This window comes from Camelina sativa, chromosome 8, assembly GCF_030686135.1.
Source record: "Camelina sativa cultivar CO46 ecotype springtype chromosome 8, ASM3068613v1".
In the NCBI taxonomy this organism is placed as follows: Eukaryota; Viridiplantae; Streptophyta; class Magnoliopsida; order Brassicales; family Brassicaceae; genus Camelina; species Camelina sativa.
The window spans coordinates 7,748,402-7,769,591 of NC_141887.1; the positions used below are offsets into that span (position 1 = coordinate 7,748,402).

At 32.5% G+C, this 21,190-nt stretch overlaps 5 protein-coding genes across 11 annotated transcripts; 2 read left to right on the plus strand and 3 right to left on the minus strand.

Annotated features, from left to right (window-relative positions):
* Positions 1–326: 326 nt before the first annotated feature.
* On the minus strand, positions 327–5,180 carry LOC104706717 (squalene epoxidase 5). 3 transcript variants are annotated; one of them, XR_015564269.1, is made up of 8 exons: positions 4,546–4,890; positions 4,208–4,319; positions 3,730–3,907; positions 1,987–2,155; positions 1,623–1,894; positions 1,170–1,448; positions 764–1,042; positions 327–637 (listed from the first exon to the last, which is right to left on the minus strand). XR_015564269.1 is itself a non-coding variant. In XM_010422926.3 (8 exons), exons 1-8 carry the CDS (start codon positions 4,747–4,749, stop codon positions 524–526), a joined length of 1,554 nt encoding a protein of 517 aa, XP_010421228.1. In that variant the 5' UTR covers positions 4,750–5,180; the 3' UTR covers positions 327–523. The 3 variants fall into 3 exon arrangements, 2 of the variants coding, with proteins under 2 accessions (XP_010421228.1, XP_087318761.1); XM_010422926.3 differs by having other exon boundaries at positions 1,623–1,841; positions 4,546–5,180; XM_087462635.1 differs by having other exon boundaries at positions 1,623–1,841; positions 4,208–4,453; positions 4,546–5,022.
* Positions 5,181–10,056: 4,876 nt separating this feature from the next.
* LOC104706718 (squalene epoxidase 5) lies at positions 10,057–12,694 on the minus strand. Its single transcript, XM_010422929.2, has 8 exons — positions 12,491–12,694; positions 12,192–12,303; positions 11,861–12,041; positions 11,594–11,762; positions 11,252–11,470; positions 10,836–11,114; positions 10,448–10,726; positions 10,057–10,297 (listed from the first exon to the last, which is right to left on the minus strand). Exons 1-8 carry the CDS (start codon positions 12,692–12,694, stop codon positions 10,184–10,186), a joined length of 1,557 nt encoding a protein of 518 aa, XP_010421231.2. The 3' UTR covers positions 10,057–10,183.
* Positions 12,695–12,839: 145 nt separating this feature from the next.
* On the plus strand, positions 12,840–14,224 carry LOC109125851 (uncharacterized). Its single transcript, XM_019228375.2, has 3 exons — positions 12,840–13,783; positions 13,917–14,074; positions 14,163–14,224. The coding sequence occupies exons 1-3, from the start codon at positions 13,729–13,731 to the stop codon at positions 14,178–14,180; spliced, it is 231 nt and encodes a 76-aa protein (XP_019083920.1). The 5' UTR covers positions 12,840–13,728; the 3' UTR covers positions 14,181–14,224.
* Positions 14,225–14,558: 334 nt separating this feature from the next.
* LOC104706720 (uncharacterized) lies at positions 14,559–16,213 on the minus strand. Of its 4 annotated transcripts, none has more exons than XR_015564270.1 (6): positions 15,955–16,171; positions 15,815–15,868; positions 15,572–15,645; positions 15,285–15,464; positions 15,042–15,100; positions 14,559–14,932 (listed from the first exon to the last, which is right to left on the minus strand). XR_015564270.1 is itself a non-coding variant. In XM_010422930.3 (6 exons), the coding sequence occupies exons 1-6, from the start codon at positions 16,063–16,065 to the stop codon at positions 14,854–14,856; spliced, it is 495 nt and encodes a 164-aa protein (XP_010421232.1). In that variant the 5' UTR covers positions 16,066–16,213; the 3' UTR covers positions 14,559–14,853. The 4 variants fall into 4 exon arrangements, 2 of the variants coding, with proteins under 2 accessions (XP_010421232.1, XP_087318763.1); XR_015564271.1 differs by having other exon boundaries at positions 15,285–15,397; positions 15,955–16,170; XM_010422930.3 differs by having other exon boundaries at positions 15,285–15,402; positions 15,955–16,213.
* A 2,443-nt stretch (positions 16,214–18,656) lies between these two features.
* LOC104706721 (GDSL esterase/lipase At4g10955-like) lies at positions 18,657–20,897 on the plus strand. 2 transcript variants are annotated; one of them, XM_010422934.2, is made up of 4 exons: positions 18,657–19,019; positions 19,225–19,362; positions 19,536–20,157; positions 20,269–20,897. In XM_010422934.2, exons 2-4 carry the CDS (start codon positions 19,253–19,255, stop codon positions 20,671–20,673), a joined length of 1,137 nt encoding a protein of 378 aa, XP_010421236.1. In that variant the 5' UTR covers positions 18,657–19,019; positions 19,225–19,252; the 3' UTR covers positions 20,674–20,897. The 2 variants fall into 2 exon arrangements, with proteins under 2 accessions (XP_010421236.1, XP_010421235.1); XM_010422933.2 differs by having other exon boundaries at positions 18,888–19,019; positions 19,232–19,362.
* Positions 20,898–21,190: the final 293 nt, after the last annotated feature.

The window sequence follows — 21,190 nt, forward strand, 5'->3', positions numbered from 1 at the left end:
AAAGAAAAGCATCATGCAAATTCATTTGGTGGTGCACCTCTCAATTCTTTGCAGCCACCACTTTTAGAAACATTCAAATCATAGTCATTTTTGCACCCGGATCAACCGTTTCGTCATAATCTTTCCCTACAATCTGTCTATCTCCTCGAACATCCTATATTACACAAACATCCAACACAAAATTTGAATTCCTCTTATGTTGCGTAGATTTTTCCTGTTTTTATGTACCAATTGTTTTTTGGTTGATATCAAATAGAAAAAAAATGAACAACTGTTTTACAGAGGATGTTTATTTAAGCAACATGCTAAAAAGGAGCTTTTCGATATTTCTAAACTACATGTATTTTTGATCCAAAAAAAAACAAGTATTTTCAAACAACCGGAAGACATTCATATACTAATAATTGTAAGCACTGCAATAAAATTTCGACAAATTAACAATCACAAACGTGCTCCATATATGGTATATATATATATATATGTATATATTGCGGATTGTGGTTTAGACTTTAGAGCATCAGATTTAAAGAGCAGTGGTTGCCATATAGCTTTTACGATATGCGGCTGCGTTTGCTGGAAATAAGATTGGGCTAACTCCCTCAGCCTTGAGATGAAGAACCAACATTTTCAAAGACAACTAATGTTTCACATAAAACATACAATTAAAAAAAGATCAATGTCAAATTATAATTAGTAAACCACAAAAAGCGTTTAGAAATTCTATTGAAATAATTTTATACGTATAATAGATATAATGACTTACACCAAAAAGCCTGAGGCTATGCCAAATTCGAAGGGGATAAGGAAATGGAGAGAGAAGATGACCAATGGAATGTAGAGTGATAGCGCAAAGATGATAGATGAGAGAGAGAGGACGAGGGTTCATGCCGCCAAGTAGAGCCATCATGCCGGACGTGCGAAAACCACCACTACAGAGGTAATCATAACAACCCTGTCTCATTGCCTCTTTTGCTACGTCCGTTGATGCAATAAGCGATTGAGAAAATGCATTTCCTAATATGTTCACCGTCGCTGACATTGGCTTCACCATACAAAAACATGTTGTTTTTTATTATTATTTAAAGCTAGCTGTTAACTTGTTAAGAAAATAAAAATAGAACGTTCATATTTAGCCTTCGATGATTAATTAGTATGTGACGTAGGCTCACCTTGCGAATATTATAAAAGGACTTAATGACTTCTGAGACTTTGGTTACATCACCAAGGTTGCTTAGTGGCTGGACAAGACCACGTAGAATGAGAATATCTGACAATAAAACCATCATTCCTGCCGCGACTGATGGATGACGCATGTTGAATGCATCTCCCAACACAATCACTCCTTTTTTCTTGCTTAAAGTAGCTGACATGCACTTCGCTGGAACCACTTTTATATGTTCTCCCTCATCTAAACCTTTCAAAAATATTTTGCGAAGTTTTGGAGGTACCTTTAAAAATATAGTAGATAGGGGTGTTACTAATATATTGTGCATATATACAGCTATGGACCATTTATAAATGTTAGAAAATTTATATGTATGACTTATTCATGTACCAGTAAGACCAACTTAATTACTAGTATATGTTTAGTTCCTTTTTTTATTAAACAGTCCAATGCGTACCTGAGGAGCAAGATTGTTCTTTGCAATGGTAGCCATTTCACCTTTTGCAATAGAAGGAAAATTGTCGGGGAATAGCTCAAAACCACAACGGACATCAGTGCTGCTTATTTGGTACAACATGATAGAGGAGGGTTTAGACATTATCAAGTGAAGGTTTTCGGGATCATCAAGCCGGCAATTCTTTGAGATGTAACCAACTTGGTAAGACAGAACCGCCGCCTATATGAAGTTATTACACATTGAGACTTGTTAACTAACTTAACTAAATCAACCTGAGTAACATCAGTTAAACGTCATTACCATTTATACGTAAAGACTGAAGTTGTTTCAGTTTTGATGAGCATATATAGTTATATATACTCACATTGTTATCGTTAAGAGACCGACGAAGGTTTGAATAGCAACCGTCGCATACCACAGTGAGAGGTGCCAAGGCTGTTGTTTCTTCGCCTGCTTTATTCTTGTATGCAACTCCTTTGATCACTCCTTTTTCTTCTATTAAAGACCTCACCGTTCCTTCTTCTAGCCTCACACTGCCAATTATAAACAAAATCATTGCTATTGTTAGGTTTAGTAGTATAGTTCCCGCTGTTTTAATTTCATCAGGAGTTTATTGGACGTTTGGAGGAGCTACCCTTAATTATTGACAGGAAATCACTTAAGCATTAATATGAAATTCGTTTCGTGTTATCGTTTTTTACTTTTTGTTAATATATAACTAGGTTTTACCCTGTGGTACACCACGGGTTTATTATTTTGTTGATATATATACTATTAACGGTTGTAGGTAGAATTTTGTAGAAACTCTTGATTCGCAAGTTAAGAATATACATTATACGATTTGTTAGTTATGATTTAGGAATGAATGATTGACATATTCTTATTATGATTCTCAGTTGATATTGGATTAATAGTGTACATTGAAAGCTAATAAGATCTTACCAAATATGTAATCGTTTATTAAACGTAAATTAGATATTTCCTAAGATGTATTCATCTTGAATTAGTTGCTATATTATTAGGGATGTGATTAAGAGGATGTGATTACATAATTTGGATTATCAATTTTTTTTGTCAAACTCGGTCCTATAAATTCGGCATGCAAATTAGATTTTTCCTAAGATACAATGGGCATTAATTGGCATTAATTGGCATTAATTGGATGTAAATAAGTATGCTATGGATTAAAAACCGGCCCAAAATATTCGGCAATCTTAAGGAGGATCCGGATAATTGAATCGGTTATAATTTTATTTAAAAACTCGACCCGAAGTTGGCAAAAAGTGATGACACCCTATTGTAAATATCCTAAGATAATTTTTAATATATATCCGTTTATAAAAATTCAAATCACATTATATGCTGAAAAAAATCTAAAATTTTATTAACTTTATGTATTAAATAGTAATTAAAATAATTAAATATAAGATTAAATAAAAATGAAAGGAGAATTATATTTTAATCTAACATATTGATTTAAATTAGATAGATATATTTTAGGAAATTAATATTATCAAATAAGAAAATGATTGTGTTTGGTTGTAAGGATTGTAAAAAATTTAGTTGAGACTTGTTTGGATACAAAGATAAAAGAGGATGGCACAAAAATGTACTTCAAAAATGTTAAGATAGATAAGAGTGATGTTGATATATTTTTAATATATTTAGTTTTCCATATTTATTTATTTATAATTAAAAATCAGTATAAATATATCAATCATTTCATTTGTCTAAACCACCTTGACATAAAAACGTTAATTAGGTATAATGATTTTTCCCCTTATAAAAACGCTTGACATAAAGACGCTTATAACTCAGTTCGAATTATAAGATTCTTTAATCAAATTCTTTAATCAAACAAGTTCATTAGTATCAAATTAATTAGCTATGAATTAAAAGGTTATATCTTGTGTATAGTAGATTAGATCACTTCCACAAAAAATCTTATTTCAATCTGATTCTAACAATATATATATCAGAGTCCTGATTTTCCATGGAATACTATGGTTCATGTTTCTTATATATTCTATAAATTATCTCAACATTTTTTCATGTAAGACTTTTAACATATATACAATTTGGTGAACAGGGAGATACAGATACGTACTTAGGAAGAGAAGAAGCCTTTTGCCGCAGTCTTTGGACGAATCGACCATTGTGAAACGATCGAGCAGAAGGATCATAAGGAAAATTGTTGTCCACCGGAAAAGATGCGATTGCTTCTTTTCCATCCTTATAAACTGCCAGGCCCGTGGCTTTTTGGGCATCTATACCATCTAGACAATCTATATATATAAACACACAAGTTTGGTCATGAAACTAAAATACAAAATGTCTTTTAGATTCATATTCTTTTATAAACGATAATATAGACCACTTTATGGAAATCCAGTAGTTAATGAATTCTCCATAGTACGAGTTATACTACAATTAAAATCACGGACACCTTAAATAACAATAATATATGGTTTCTCAAAAGTTTCAAAGATTAGTATGAATTTTGGTTTTAGATTCTCTATTTAAAAAAAAAAATCAAGAAAGAAATATGTAAATGTGTTTATGAATGTAAAATAAAGACAGATCACCTTGAAGCCCAAGCTTAGAAAGCATGAGACGTCCTCCAGGCTGAATAAACTCGCCCATCATTCTCTCAGGTTCTCTCATATCTCTCTCTATCACATGTACCCGACGCCCATCCTTTATGTAATGGAAAATTAGCATAAGATTGTATTATGCAAATAAAATAAAATTATTGCAACTTAATTTTATTATGCAAATATAAAAGCAATCTTTTATAGTGTGTCTAGTTCTAAATTTTTATCCCATCATTCCTGCGCAAACAGTAGTATATGAAAATAGTTAATAAAAGTGCGATGTAAATGTATTACTTGGTCGCAAAACTCGAACGCCACTTTAGAGATACCTTAGCAAGAGCATATGCGAGAGCCGAGCCTCCGACGCCAGCCCCGACGATAATGACGTCGGCAGCACCGTCTCTTCTCACCTCTGCTGCCGCATCAGCCAACTCCGTCACCTTCTTCTTCCTGTTGGTAACGTAGAACACCGTCCACGTCAGAGCGAAGGCGAGTAGCGTCCATAAACAGACGTGCGTAAAAACCGTATCCATATCTGTGAGCTAGTTCTCAATATGGTTTAGAGATATGTCAGTTTGGACGTGGCATCACACACATTATCAAATCTTTTTTTGAAAGCAATAAATTTAACTTTTTTGTTGTCCACATAACTCTCTTAATTATTTCTGAGCTGTGTCGACGTCGACCTGAACCAACGATATTTATATTTCAGATACAAACATAAGGCACTGACCACTAAGCTCTAGTTAATGATTTTGTACAGTATATAGAGAAAGCGAATTGAAGGAACCACCTAAACTATTGACATCTTTTCAAAGTGTATTGAATGATGAATTAAAAGAGTAACGCTATATGTGGCAATAAATGTTTTGATAATAGATGGTCGGTCCACAACGGAGGTAAAGAAAGCAATCGTTTAAAAAGATCTCTTTTATACGACACGCCAAAATGTTCTCTTTGGCTTATACTGGTAAGAGGAAAAAAAAGAAAATAAATAAAAAGAACAATGCAAAACAAAATAAACAATTTTTGAGAAACAAAAAAAAAATATGCAGAGAAGAACCAAAATAATAAATGGTAACAAAACAATAAAAATATCTTTGAAAATATATTTGATATTAAATCAATCAATCAATAAAAATATTAATACTATTTTTAATGTGTATAAATAATCTTTATATTTTATTTTAAAAGAAAATTTTTGAATTAAATTATACATGTCATGTTAAGTATCGATAGGTTTATACAATAAATTTTTAAGAGTAATTTAAAATATTCTTTAGTTTTTATTTACGATATAAACATTTCTTAACTGTATTTTACTATTCATACAGTTTTTAAATAAAGCCTTCAGATTAATTTAACATGAAAATATGAATACTATTGAATTATAAGATTAAAATATTATTAACAAACATAATTTTTAGAGAAATACCTTTTAATAGCACAATTTTAAGTTTTTCTTCCAAAATTAGCACCCATGTTCAAATATTCCAAAAGTAGCATTAGTGAATTATTATTATTTATCTTAAATAACAAAATTAATTCTAATTTTTTTCATCAATCTATTGATTTATTAAATTACGATCTTTATAATTTCTGAAAAGCTTCCGGCAAAGTATTCGGTGAAGGCAAAGTTTTCAGCGAAACTTGTGGTGAACCTTCCCGTGAAGCTTCCAGTGAAAACGAAGCTTGTGGTGAAGCTTCCGACGAAGCTTTTTCTTCTTCCTTATATCAATTTTGATCTCTGCTTTTGAGATTCTCGATCGAAATCATCAATCTTATGGCTTTTGATTGGAGAATTAGGCAAATTTTGGTATTATCACTTCTGAATTTAGTTAATTGTCTCATCACCAATTGGATTTGTAGCTCTATCAGTGTAATTGTCAACGAGATTAGAAGAAACAGTGGGAGGAGTGTGGTGATTGGTGACAAACGAGGAACACCATCGACGAGATTGCCACCACCACCCACCGATGATAATTAGTAAAATTCACCGATCTTTGTTCTCTGCTGCTGAGACCACCATCAAAGCTTCTAAATGTGAAGGAGGAAGTGGAAATAAAGATGTTGTGTTGGATGAAGGAAGTGGACGAGAACTTGAAGCTTCTCCTCCGTTCAAATTCTTGGGTTTTGTCATCTAGTGAATGAAATGATGAGTATTGGAATTGTTGGGTATTGAATGAAATATGATTATGATATTTGAACTATTGGGAATTGTTGTTTATTGGAACTATTGGGATTTTTTTGGTAATTAATGAATGAAACCTTATTAGGAATGATGGCTGAATTTTTGGGTACATATTAGAATCTGAACTGTGAATGAAATGAAAAAACATGGGTAATCTTAAAGCTGAAAGGTGTATTTGAGTGCTACTATCTTATCTTTGGACACCAAAGTTGTTGCATACCAAGTGTTTGATAGAAAGTCATTGAGAGAAAAAAAAACAGTTTGTAAAGAGTAAGAAAGTTTGTCATCCGATTTTGATGTCTTCGGCTTATTCACCTTGTACATCAGAGGTTATGAAGTTGGCTAGTAGTGTTCATGAGGCTGAGTACAGTAAGATAATATTTTCTGGTTATGGTCATCACTATTTTTGCGATTTCTGAAAATATTTAGGAAAGTCTTCCTAATTTTCAAGAATATTTTCCTAAACATTATGAAATATTTCTTAAATCTAAAGAAATGAGTTATTGCATCTTTTAATTTTTTTTTGCCTAAAATCTATCACAGATTACTCCATTTAGTAGGGATATTTGATTTTATTTTGTGCACATCCTGATATTTTGTCTATGCATATAAGAGTAATAATTTGATTTCTGTATTTCTAAATATTTTATGAAGGCTATCCTGAAGTTTAAGGGTTTATTCCTAAATATTATTGAATTCTTCCTAAATTTAAGTAAATATGTTTATAAATCTATTTAAATATTTTGCCTCCATATGTGGGAGATTACTCCATTAGTAAGAGGTAATGATATCATTTTGTGCATATTTGGGTGTTCACCATTATCCAGATTTTTTATGAATATCATCCCTAAGTTCATCATGAATTCTAAACTTATTATGAAGATCATCCTAAAATTCATGGACGCTTTCTTTAGTTTTGTGGATTCTTTCCTTAAATTTCCAAGGAGTGCTAGGTTCTGATTTTTCAAGTTGAAAAGTCAGGAGAAAGGATTATACGAGCTACCAACAAAAGTTTACACATCTCATCTTTCAAGGAGAAATATATTATATGTGGTTGCACAATTGTAATTGCACATCTCATCTTTCAATTTTCTTTACTTGTTGTCTTAGCCAAAATCTCTTGAAAAAAATTTCTTTTGGTGCTTTACTAGTTACTCATTCATCTGATCAAATGATGCAAGAGCTGAACATCTTTTCTCCGAAAAACAAGAGATGTAAGTAAGCAACAACATCTTGAAAAACGATCAAAAATTGAAAAATCATGAAGACTTTTACTTAGTCCTAAAATTAGTAGCAAACTAAACACCAACATACAACAAAGGAAGAAAAAGCCACGAAGGCAAAAGATCCATCATTAAGTTCATCCTGAAATCCAAACTTTTATGAAAGTCATCCTGAAGTGAAAATAAGCTTTTCTGAAATTCTTGCGATTCTTCCTGAATTTTCAATGAGTTTTGGATGTTGCTTGTTGGGTGCTAGTTTTTAAAATTGCAAGAACAAAAGAAGAGATTCTAAGAAACAAAGAACTTAAACAAGAAGAAAAGCCAGAGTAAAGATCCTTGTTAAGAGCACTTCAAACAAATCCAATGCTATGAACATAAGAGATACTACATAACAATAAGCTAAAAGGATTACATTACTCTCTTCAAGCCTACTAAGGTGATACATTCCAAGGAGAACACAAATTGAAGCTATCCTGAAAAACTTTACATAAATTCAATTTTCCATCAACATAATGTTATAAACTAAACCAATAAACACACACAAAATAAGACAATAAAATCAAACCAACTACCAAGAAAAAACTCAAAACGTTAACACATTTTTACAATGATACACACCAAAATCTCAACTACAAACACATTTTCAAAAATCAAACATCATTAAAGAACAAACAAACCAAACATTTTAAACATATTCACTGAACCAAGTTCTTCATATAAGGTTTATTTTAAACATATTCACTGAACCAAGTTCTTCATATGCTTCAATAGAACTATATCCGAACACATAATCAGAGTTCCAAGCAAGATCGACGAGGACAGATCGGTAATGAGAACACGGCTACAAACACGGTGGCGAGAACACGACGACAATGACAACAGATCGGCGATGAAAATTGATTGGCGAGAAATTTGTGATGCTTCATGGTCTTGGGAGAGTAAGGACTCGATTGGGTTATGAAAACTGTTTGTTTGTCACGCTTCAGCTCATATGTTTTTGTGAAACTGTATTGGTAATTACAAGTAGCAAAGCTTGGTGAATCACTCAAAGAGTATATTAAAGAAGAAGAAGAGACCTGGTTCTAGAGGAATCAAGACGAATTGGAGAAGACACGGATGAAAAAAAAATCTCCAAAATCTCATTATTGCAGAGATAAAGATGGAGATTTTTATTTATTATTTAGTAATTATTTTAGTGTTTTTATTTGTGTGCTAATTTTGGAAAATACGACACTGTTTACTAACTTTGGGAGAAAATTTTAAATTTGTGCTATTTTTGTCAATTGTCATAATTTTTATTTATTTTAAATTAAAAACAAATTTTAATATGTATACCTTTTTTTGTTCCATTTGTTACTTCATCAATTTTAGAAGAAAAAAACATTTTTGTTCTATTTTTTTATTTTATGGAAAATGATGTGGAAATAATATTAACAAATTTGAAGAACGAAGATGATTATCATGTTCCTCCTTATTCTTTATTTTTTATTTGAGGTCATCCAGAAAAATTTGGAAACCTTGGACCGGCTTTCAATAATTGAATGAAATGGTAACTTATATATAAAATTTTAATTAAAAAGTTATTAAGGCATTGACCTGATTAACATAAGATGAATTTTTTGCGAAAAAAATACCATGTTCAGACCAATTCGATCGGGAAATCTTTAAGATAATCCACTTTGAAATTCTGAGTTTAACTGTTTATCAAATATATTATAATTTACATAGTAGTGTTGTTTTGATTTTCGAGTTGTGATTAAACCAAAATATAAAACCATGGTTTCTTTGGGTTTATATGAATTTACAAAAGTAAAGCATTTAAAAGAACGAGAAGGTTTGATACTCCTTTAGTCCTTTTCTTTTGAGAAAGTTGAATATATAAACAAAAATGATGAGTCTTTGGAAACTAATTAGTTTGCAAAGACTCATCATTTGACTATATTTTTCATAGGAGCTCTTCATGCTTTTAAACCAACTATCAGTTGGTACAATTGAGGGGCTGGGGAGTTAGTTAATCAAACTTTGTATCTTAATTCTTTTGTGAACATATGTGCACAGTTACAATTATTTCAGCCAACACCGACTGAAAACACACACAGTAGAGAGGTTATGTAGCTAGTCTTTCATGTCATAGTAGTAACCCAATAATTGTGGAAGAGAGATAATATGCATTGAATATTTATGTCGAATTCTCAGCTTACTTTAGTTATGGACATGAAAATTAGGAATTGACGGCATTCGTCTGCCTATCAAGATGACCAGAAATTAGGCATCTGGGATTAATGCATGTTTGGCTCACTCCATTAATAGATCAGAAAGGTCTTCTCTGTTTCCGAAAATTAATTCTATCTTATAAATTTTATTTCTAGTCTAAATTAAAGATTTTGGGTATGAAAACCAAAGCCACCGTTTGTACACAAAACAAAAGGAAAACTCGTTTTATTATTAAAATTAATTTATTTATTAGATATTTTCCATTTTACATATTAAATAATTGTACGCATTGACACTGCAGTACAATTTTCACAATCTAAAAGATTGGTGCATCAATGTTCAGAGGGCAGTTCCGGCCATATATCTTTTGCGATACGCGGCTGCATTTGCTGGAAACAAGATTTGGCTAACTCCTTCGGCCTTGAGATGGGGAACCAACATTTTCATAGCCAACTAGTGATTCAAATAAAACATAAATAAACAAAAATAATATCAATTTCAAATAGTCATGGTAAACCAAAAAAAAAGTGTCATTTAAAAAAAAAAAAATAATAATCTATCGAAAAAATTTGATGAAGTATGACGAGAGATACAATGACTTACACCAAAAAGCCTGAGGCTATGCCAAATGCGAAGGGGAGAGGGAAATGGAGATAGCAGATTGGAAATGGAGGATAGAGTGATAGCACAAAGATGATAGATAAGAGATAGGGGACGAGGGTTCATGCCGCCGAGCAGAGCCATCATCCCTGACGTGCGAGACCCACCACTAGAGAGGTAATCATAGCAACCTTGTCTCATTGCCTCTTTTGCTTCGTCCGTCGATCCAATTAGCACATGAGAAAATGCATTTCCTAGTGTGTTAACCGTCGCTGACATTGGCTTCACCACAAATTATAACGTATTATTTCCAAATAAATCAATTTAGTTGTAAATCGGTTTAGATCAAATGTTTATGTTTTAGATGAGTATGTGACATATATATGTTCACCTTGCGTATATCATAAAAGGACTTGATAACTTCCGAGACTTTTTTTGCATCCCCGAGATTGCTTAATGGCTGGAGAAGACGGCTTAGAATGAGGATGTCAGACAGTAAAACCATCATTCCAGATGCGATCGCTGGATGACGCATGTTGAATGCATCTCCAAGTATAATCACTCCTTTCTTCTTGCTTAAAGTAGCTGACATGCGCTTTGCTTGCACCACTTTTATGTGTGCTCCCTCATCTATCCCTTTCAAAAATATTTTGCGGAGTTTTGGTGGTATCTACATTAAATGGTGTAAAGAGATGTTAAACGTACCTCTTGCAAATGTTAGAATGTGTCTATGTATGAATATGAAGTAACACCAACTTAGTTATATATTTATATTTTCAAAGAATAATCATCCGAATGTTTGTTTACCTGAGGAGCAATAGTGTTCTTTATGAAAGTTTCCATTTCACCATTTGCAATAGAAGGAAAATTGTGTGGGAAAATCTCAAACCCACAACGAACCTCAGTGCTGCTTATTTGATACAAAATGGCGTACGAGGGTTTAGACAATATCAAGTGTAAGTTTTTGGGTTCCTCAAGCTGACAATTCTTTGAGATGTAACCAACTAGGCACGATAAAACCTCCGCCTATACCAAGTTGTAGCATATTGATACATATTAACTAATCAGTATACCATAGTGAGTAACATCTTAAAATTTTGAGTAATGATATGTTTAAAAATCTTTACGTGTAAAGGAGAGTATACTTACATTGTTGTCGTTAAGAGACCGACGAAGGTTTGAGTAACAACCGTCGCATACCACAGTGAGAGGTGCAAAGGCTGTTGTTTCTTCTCCTGCTTTATTTTTGTATGTCACTCCTTTGATCACTCCTTTTTCTTCTATCAAAGACTTCACTGTTCCTTCTTCCAACCTCACACTGCCAATTAATGATTGGTGCAAACAAACTCATTGCTACTGCCAAGATTAGTAGTATATATATTGAGTAAAAAAATTAGTGAACAGAGAGATACGTACTTGGGATGGGAAGAAGCCTTTTGGCGCAATTTTCCGACGAATCGGCCATTGTGAAAAGATCGAGCAGAAGGTTCATAAGAAAAGTTGTTATTTTCCACCGGAAAAGGTGCTACAGCTTCTTTTCCATCCTTATAAACTGTCATGCCCGTAGCAATCTGTGCATCTATTCCCTCCAAACAATCTATACATATGTAACCCCAAGACACAATATAAAGTTCTTGATTTAGTTACATGTATAAAGAGAGACGTATATATATATATATATACTTTTTTTAATATATATATATATACTTTAAAATAAAAGAAAAAAACGAAAGAAACAGAGACAGACCTTGAAGGCCAAGCTTAGAAAGCATGAGACGTCCACCAGGCTGCATAAACTCACCCATCATTCTCTCAGGTTCTCTCATGTCCCTCTCTATCACATGTACTCGACGTCCGTCCTATATATTATCAAAATTTAGTTAGCATAGCGTTGTTGTTCGTACGTCCCAACCAAAAATATTGCAATAGAAATATATGATGCAAAACAATAACAATCATATACTGTTTATATAGTTTTTATCTTATCCATTCATGCACAAATACTATACAAAACAACAAACAACAATCATATGTTGTGTTAAATACCTTAGCAAGAGCATATGCGAGAGCCGAACCGCCGACACCAGCCCCGACGATGATGACGTCCGTAGCACCGTCTTTACGCTCCTCCGGCACCGCATCTGCAGGCTTCGTGGCCTTCTTGGTCCTGTTTGTGACGTAGAAGACCGTCCATGTCAACACGAAGGTGAGTAGCGTCCATAAACATACGTGCGTAAAAGCCATATCCATATCCAGTAGTTCTCGATAAGGTTTATGAGATAGTTGAGTAAAGATGAGTGAAAATATATATAACCATTACGGTTTCCATGCTTTTGTGAAGAGGGTAATTCATTTTTTGGCTGTTTTCTATGAACAAGTCAAAAATACTTACGCAACAAAATCCACACCACATAACGAATTCAATTATTGATTTACTTTTTATGAACACGACAATATAATATCTCATCGGTGTCACAAAGTCAAACTATATGATATCTAGTTATCTAGACTATACCCCTCTTTTAGAAATTGCTAGGCACTCGTCGGGCGGTCGGGGTGGACCTAACGTCTAGCGAGAAAATCGGATATTAAACAGGATTAATCGGGGATAGTTTTAGGTTATTTTATTAAATTTTTAATAAAATTAAAATATATTATACTAAATATATGGATAATTCTGTTTATGTTAAAAGAAAAATATAAAACTATAGTATTGGCTTTAAAATTATGATTTTTATTAAAAGTTTATAGATTTGTTATTGCAAAACATCATAAACTCTTACTTAAATGTCAAAATAACAAAAATATATATGTCTGATTTATATTTAGTTCTAAAAATAATCGGTATACACAAAATTAAGCGGAAAGTAATCGGATTAAACAGATTATAATCGAATTAGACAGGCATAATCAGATAATTGATGCTACGCAGAGATTAGTCATTAATCGAAGTGGAAAAGATGAACTTCGCAATTTTAAGGGGCATAATGGTACTGAGGGGAGATTTTTAAAACATGGTACTACACATGGCTTTATCCTCATGAAGTTTTCGTTTTAAAATTCTCTTTTTCTTCCATCTTTATAAGTTGATAGATAACCCCCTAACCGAGTTCGGGCGAGTTGTAAACTACAGAAAGCCCATCGAACGAACATTCTGCGGCCCATTAGCCCATTAAAATTCAGGATAAAGATAAGAGCTTCGTTCATCTCTCTATGGACATAAAAAAATCAGAGGGAAGAAAAAAAAGAAAGCAATCGCTACGATTTCAAGAATCAAGAAGCTGATGATGAAGAGAATCCCTCGTATCAAATTTCCTCAGCGACACTCTATTTCATCTGGTTTACATTTTTCTCTCACTTATTAGTCTTTTTTGTTTCCTCGGTTCTTTTCGGCTTCTTGCTTTATTAAAGATCATCACTTAGTAGCTTTATTCTTGTTCTTGACGTCTCCTCTTTATTTTTATTTTTTCAGGTTCTGGACCTGCTCCGGGATCTGTTACCGGCGTCAAGAAAAATGTGACGGTGAGTTCAGATGTTCCGGCGGCTCCCAAGAACACTGCTGATGGAGGAAAAGCATCTCTGCAGCCAAAACGTACGCCTGTCTCCGACAAAGAAATAGAATCTATAATGGTGAGTTTATATTATGTAGAGTTTTGTTTAACAAGTTTAGTAGCTCAATTCTTGATTTTTTTTTGTTCTACTTGTGAAAATGTTGCAGTTGGGTGGTTGCATCTGATATTCCTATGTTTGAAAACCTAATCAATCGACCAGTTTGGGGTTCTTGTTGTCTTGTCGGCTGGTGAAGTTTTTATTATGCTGTTGTTTTTTTTAATTGTAAAAAATAACTAATAATGTAGAGGAGACGATGATTTTGTAAGAATGATACTCTTTTCTTTCTCGTTATTATTCTTTAAGTTAAAAAAAATGCCTCTTTCGAGTTTCTACATTATTGTCTTCACAATTTTTTAATTAAGCCACTAGGTTAACAATTATTGAGCGTTAAACAATTGAAAGAATGATGTGCAATATTTGAAATTAGGTAAGTAACAAAATAATTCATGTTAGACTATTCATAACTCTTACTCTCATTCTCATATGATATGAGTCATATCCCTTTCCAGCCAAATATTTGAATAAAAGAAATCATAGTATTTGATCACACAAAATGCCAAACAGTGGTTAAGTCTTAAGACTGAAGCAGCAAAGAAAAAGAGCTTGAAGCAACAAAATACTCACAAGAGCTTCAAGACCCCTATAAACGAATCTCAATCTGTGCATTCCTTCTGATTCACCCCGATCAGGTCAAAAAACAAACAAGATTCGTTTCCGGAAAATCAGATCTCAAGTTCTTGAGACCAGTAGATACAACTTACTTGCTTTGTGTTTGCTGCCAGATGACTGACTACAGTCTACAACTCGGTATCGCAGAGACGGATCATTATTTCAGAGACCATTCTCCGTGCAAATGGAATATAACTGAGGCTGTACCTGTCATCAAGACGTGTATAAGAAAGATGTTCAATCCAAGGCTTAAGAATATTCGGGTTCTTGAAGAAACAAACCCTGTTTCAGGTTGAATTTTTAGCATTGAACTAACCATATCAGTGCACAAATCTCGCATAGGATCGCAAGGAATGTTAAAATTTTGCTGTGGATCTACACGAGATGAAATAATATGTTTTAGAAAAAGACTGAAGTTTCAAGATGTGATGTTTCCAAGACAAACAAATTGCAGACTTTGTGCATTACTCATATTGGATCCTGCAGATACTCTATACATCTCATGCTGGAACTACATATAATGATTGGTTTGTTGTATAGAGAGAGTAAGGAAACATACCAAGAGAGCACAAATGAGTGCAATAACGACACATCCAATATAAATAGATGTAGCGTAGATACGAACAGGGTCCAACATCATATTCATCTGTTGCTCAGGTCCCATGAGGAAGGCTGTGCTGCCAAAGAAACAATTCATCTCTTGTGGTTTAAAACAAACATTGATCTCTTGTGGTTCATCCTATAGAAAGAACCATCTTCCAATCTTTGAATGTTAAAAAGAACTGAAATCGTGAAAATGTAAGCCAAATCGCAGCAACGTTGAGACAAAAAAAAAAAAAAACATACCTTCCAATAGCTAGAACATTTCCAAATGTGAAGAGCAGTGCAAATTTGATTGGGATAGAAAACACAATCATGGACTGTAGAAAGAAGAAACATATATATAAAACTTACTGATCAAAACCATCCCAATTCGATCAATAGAACATCATCAAAATCAATCACTATAAGAACAATACAATCGGATTTTGTGATTCTATCTTATGGAATCGAATGAGATACTAATAAATATGTCACATCGATCTTTACCAGAAACATAAGAAGCAAACCAGTGGCCAACGAAGCGGCGAATCCGTACATTCTCTGCGAAAAAACATTGAAGACGATTTGATTGAGTTCAACAACACAGATAAGAGTACCCTAAGATAAAATATTGATCGGGGAGAAACCTGGGTAGGGGAGAGAGAGCAGAGACCCTCCGATCCATCTTCAAGGAAATTATCAGTTGTTGTATCGTCGCCGTCTCCGCCACCGGAGAAGAAGTCGTTCAGCTTCTGCATCTCTACGATTACTGTTTTTAAAAAAAAAAAAAATTTGCCGATGATCGGAGAGAGTTCACCGTTGAAAAAGTAAAAGAGTTACTCTCTCGCTCACACGGTCACACCTCTTGATCAATGATGATTATTTGCAATCATTATCTCAACTCTTGGGCCGCATTAAGCCCAAGTCCAATAAGTAAAATTAATTTAGGAATTTCTCATGTGTACTGTTGTATTTTTTTTTTCCATTATAACTAGGTTTTTACCGCAGAACTAAATTATAAATTAATATATTTTAAATTATAATTTTTAATTTATTTAGTTTTCAAATTTCTAACTAATTAAATTTTAATTTTATTTAGAATGTTTTTTCTTTTTTCTTACGTTTTATACATTTTAAAATCTAATTACATTAAATTTGTTATTAGATAGAATATAAAATTTTAAAACACTTAGTTTTGTTTTCTATAAATAAACAGAGGTATATACCTATATGATACGTTAGTATATATTTTTATGTGTATACAATTTTTTTTTTTGGAATATTAAGAATGTGTTGTAGTATGTGTAATATTTTGTAGTTCATATATTAAATAATTTATAAGTTAATTTTTCAAACTATGACTACATATCTATAGTATACGAAATAAACTAATAGTTTTAGTGTTGGTTCTATAGTCCAAACCCGCCATGTTAGGCGGATCACGCAACATGTTCAAAGATTTTTAATCCGCAAAAACTCATCATATGAAACCCGTGAAAGTAAAATATAGTATGTGAGGCTAAAAGTCACTTTTTATCAAACCAGTTTTTCGTTTTAAAGAACAATACCTCTTCACTCACCTCCTTATAAAATCTGTATACATTTACAATTATGTTTGTTACCTTTTAAAATACTTAGTTTCTATAAAAAAAATCAAATATAAGTAGAGTTAATTGTGTTTATTAAATTAATTTTTAATGCCAATTGCATGGTTGTAAATAAGTATCAACCTCAAGATTTATTTTATAAATGTCTCCAAAAATGTATATATAGATTATATATTCATTTATTAGTTATTATATAATATTATGTAGAATTTATAAATAATTTTGTAAATCTATATTAATGGAGGAAATGACTTTTTTTTTATCACACTTGTTTTTGGAGGATTGGAAAGTAAAATTCACTTTGAACTTTGAAGTGTTCGTTCGGATGTTTTTTTTTTTTTCCATATACTTGGAATTTACATTAATATTATTAAGAGACATTTTCACCTCGTCCACATGAAGAGAAAATAAATTCCGCATAGTGTATTTAACTTTATTTTCTTGCCACTTGGTCCATAGATAGGTCTTTGATTTAAAAGGAAAAAAAAAAACTAAACTCTAAAAAAATAATGAATGGAATTTTACTTTAGTTATTATAACTATTGATAAAAGTCAAATGATTATAATATTACGGCCACTTAGAAGTTAGAATTCCATATTGCAAAAAAACCAATGAAATTGATAAAGCAACAATAAAAAAGGTGTTGACCATGAATTTTTAAGAAGATATAATATCTTGATGCTTGACATTTTTAATAGTTTTACTTTTTAGTTGCCGTCCCTTATTCTTCGGCGTCCTTTGCCAGTGAATAGAAAACAAATTATTAAATTTCAAATGCAAAATTAATAATTATTAAATTATTAAATATTCTCGTTGACCTAGAGTATAAAATTCAAATGCGATTTTTTTTTCGCGCAGAAATATAGTGTTAACTGTCAAGTAACCATGGTGGAAAGTGGAATTGGAGAGTAAATACAACTTGAATAGAAAACATTGTTAGTTATATAGTCTTTTCTAGTTAGAGTATGTGCAACTTGAGTAGAGACTGTAGAGTCATACTGCTGGACCTGAAATGAATAACTTAATAAATATTAAATATATTCAAACGCAAAATTATTTTGGTAATTCGAAAGGAATTATTAAAGAACTAATTAATTTTAAGTTCATGCATTATGACGTATCTAAAGTTAATACTGTATATTATAGCGTATGATCTTAATACAGTGTTAGTAAAATAGAGTGTGTAATTTTTGAACAATGTATATTTTAATGTAGGATGATATGTTTTGAACATAAGCAAATGTAAGCTATATAACTTACACTATAAGCATAATTTGTTGACTCTATATGATCTATCATTCGTCACATATATCATGGCCCAAAGTTCATGTGGCAAGCAATTGGATTCGTTAGATTTTACATGTTTTCGCCAGTCTTTCGAACTAATTTTGGTATAAATGCTGAAAATATGAAAATGTGAGTGAACCCGAGTGACAAAACAATAATGATGAAAATGATTTATAAATTATAATGTCAATCACATAACTTAGGTTTGCTTGTGTATGTACCATACACATCTAATTTTGTGTATGTAACCATCCACATTTAATTGTTCGTATAACACTATAGCTATTAATTTTTTTTAATATAGTTATAAGATTATGTATTAAATTATAGCTAGTGTACTTGACAATCATTTTTTATTTAAAACTATTTTTTTTTCAACCATATAATTTGTTTTCTTGTTATATTGGTTTGATGATGTTGGGATATATATGGATAACGAACGCTTGTTTTCCTTAAATATATGATTTGGTAATCGAATTCGTTGTATCTTGTATAGTTGTATGCGCTCTCTGGTTCATACTTGTTTAATATGTTTTTAATTGCCAATTTGTAGAAAATTTGTCAATTTGTAACTAAAGAAGTAGTTCATACAGTCTGGCTCGTGTTGGTGTCAGTGTTAAATTAAGGGATAGGTCCACGGATCCAAAAAGTCTTCATATTTTTACCATCTATAAATAGCAAGATCCTTATCTGTGTAAATAACTCAGTTCTTATGGTGAACTCTTGAAAGAAAGAAAAAAACAGAAGAACTCTTAAGTTTTACTAAATCATTTTCGACTGAATTGTATTCTGATTGACCAATAAGACCACGGAAAAGGTACTTTCAAAGCTGTCTTTTTTTTCTTCTTCTCTTTTTCATCAGTTTCTGTTATTTTCTTTCCTTTAATAAAAACATTCTGTGTATATATCCACTAATGAAATGATTTTGCTTAGTAATTTAATTTTCTCCTTTTGTTTTTAAAACTTTTGCGGCAATTTTTTTCACTTCTGATTACCAAAAATTAACATGACTAACATCTTAGATTATAGGAACAAGAAGAAGAAAAAGAAATGGGACGAGGTTCTCTCAGGAAAATGATGGGAGGAGGAGCGACTGCCTCAGACTCAGATACCGATACTTTCAGCATTTTTGGCCCCTTCCATCTTACATCTATTGACTGGTAATATATATATTTGTTTTGTTTGTTATTTTATAACAAGTTTTCTTTTATGATATATGATAGATGTAAATTCATGTGCCGTGCAGAAGTGTCTTTGGTAAAAGTTGACCTTTGGGAATATCCCATGTCTAATCAGATTCTCAAAATAATTTGCTTTATTTTTTTGCTAATAGGACCAGTTCGTACTACCGGACCTCAGTGGCATCAAGTTTGGTAAATGGAGTGTACACACTGGAAGGGGACAGGCTTGAGAAACGTGTAGGTTCCGAGTCACTAGCCAAGCCTTGGTGGGAGTTTTTCAACTTCACTTTGCTCGAAACCTTGATGGATGACGACGGCTCCATATACGGTGCCGTTTTTGAATACAAGCTTTACAACCTTTACCAGAATACCCCACATGTGAAAGTTCCACACCATGTAATTGCCTTCCGTGGCACAATGCTAAAAGGAAAGACTTGGAAGTCTGATATGAAACTTAACCTCAAAATAAGCTTCAACAACCTCCATCAAGGCGGTAGGCCTATGCATGCTGTAAAAGCAATCCGCAATATGGTGGAAAAATATAGCGAGTCAGCTATATGGCTTGCTGGACACTCTTTGGGAGCCGCACTAGTGTTGTTGGCTGGAAAGACCATGACAAGTGTTGGATTCCTCCTTGAAAGTTACATATTCAACCCACCCATCTCGTCTCTTCCTCTGGAGCAGCTACCTGGGGGAGATATGATTAAAAATGTGTTTCAAATCGCCAAGAGTGTTGTCAAAGCCACTGTAGTCATGGCCTTAACCGATCTAAAGGTAGCTAGTTTACTTAACTATGGTTGTTTAGTAATTAAGAACTCATTTTGTTAGTTAGAGTTGTTGAAGTTGATGTTCTTACAAGAAACTGTTTGTCTTATATAATTATAGGTTCAAGATCAAGACAATCCAAAAACAACATCGTGGATACCTTACTTATATGTCAACCCAGCAGATCCAATATGTGCAGGATATATTGATTACTTTAGACACAAAACCTACATGTCTGAGATAGGTGCAGGCGAAATCGAAAGAACCGGTGCAAGAAAATCAGTGAGAAGTCTATTGGTTGGAAAAATTAGAGGAAAATCATCAACATCAGATTTGTCAACAGAACCTCTTCACCTACTTCCATCAGCAGATATGATTGTAAACAATAACAAACCGACTAAGTCTACAACAGCTCATGGGCTTCACCAATGGTGGGAGCGAGACTCGACCCTGCTGGCAAATTGGGAAAGCTGCTGCATTAGGCCTTACATTGAAGGAAAGTTGGATCAATTGAACCTACAATGAAAAATAACAATGAAGGTCAGATAATACAGTATTTGGTTTGGTTAACTGGCTTTAGTTCTTTTATTATATTGTTCAAATGATCTTTTAGTTCCAAATCCTTTTCTATTTCTACTATTTTTTTTTGTCTTCTATTTCATGTTTGTTATCTTTCCCATGTTTCTATTTTTTCTTTCCATGTAATTGTTCATAATATTTTCTAAAACTACTTTAATGTTTAAAACAAAGCTAATACGGGGAGTATAACATATATTATACATACTTTAGACAAAAAAAACGTGTAAAAAATTAAAACCCTACAAATCGTTTAACTAATCAATCATGAAATCTCATTCGAATAACCTTAAACTTAACTAACTGTAAATAGATGCATAATCATAACTCAAAACCTTATCAAAAAGGTTCAGAGATTTCTTCTCAATATCGAGTACAAAGAGCTAAGATCTTCTCCCTAAAATATCAAAGAAAGTAAACTAAAGCTACGTATTTTGACAAACTTGAGAGGCTGTGGATGTCCATT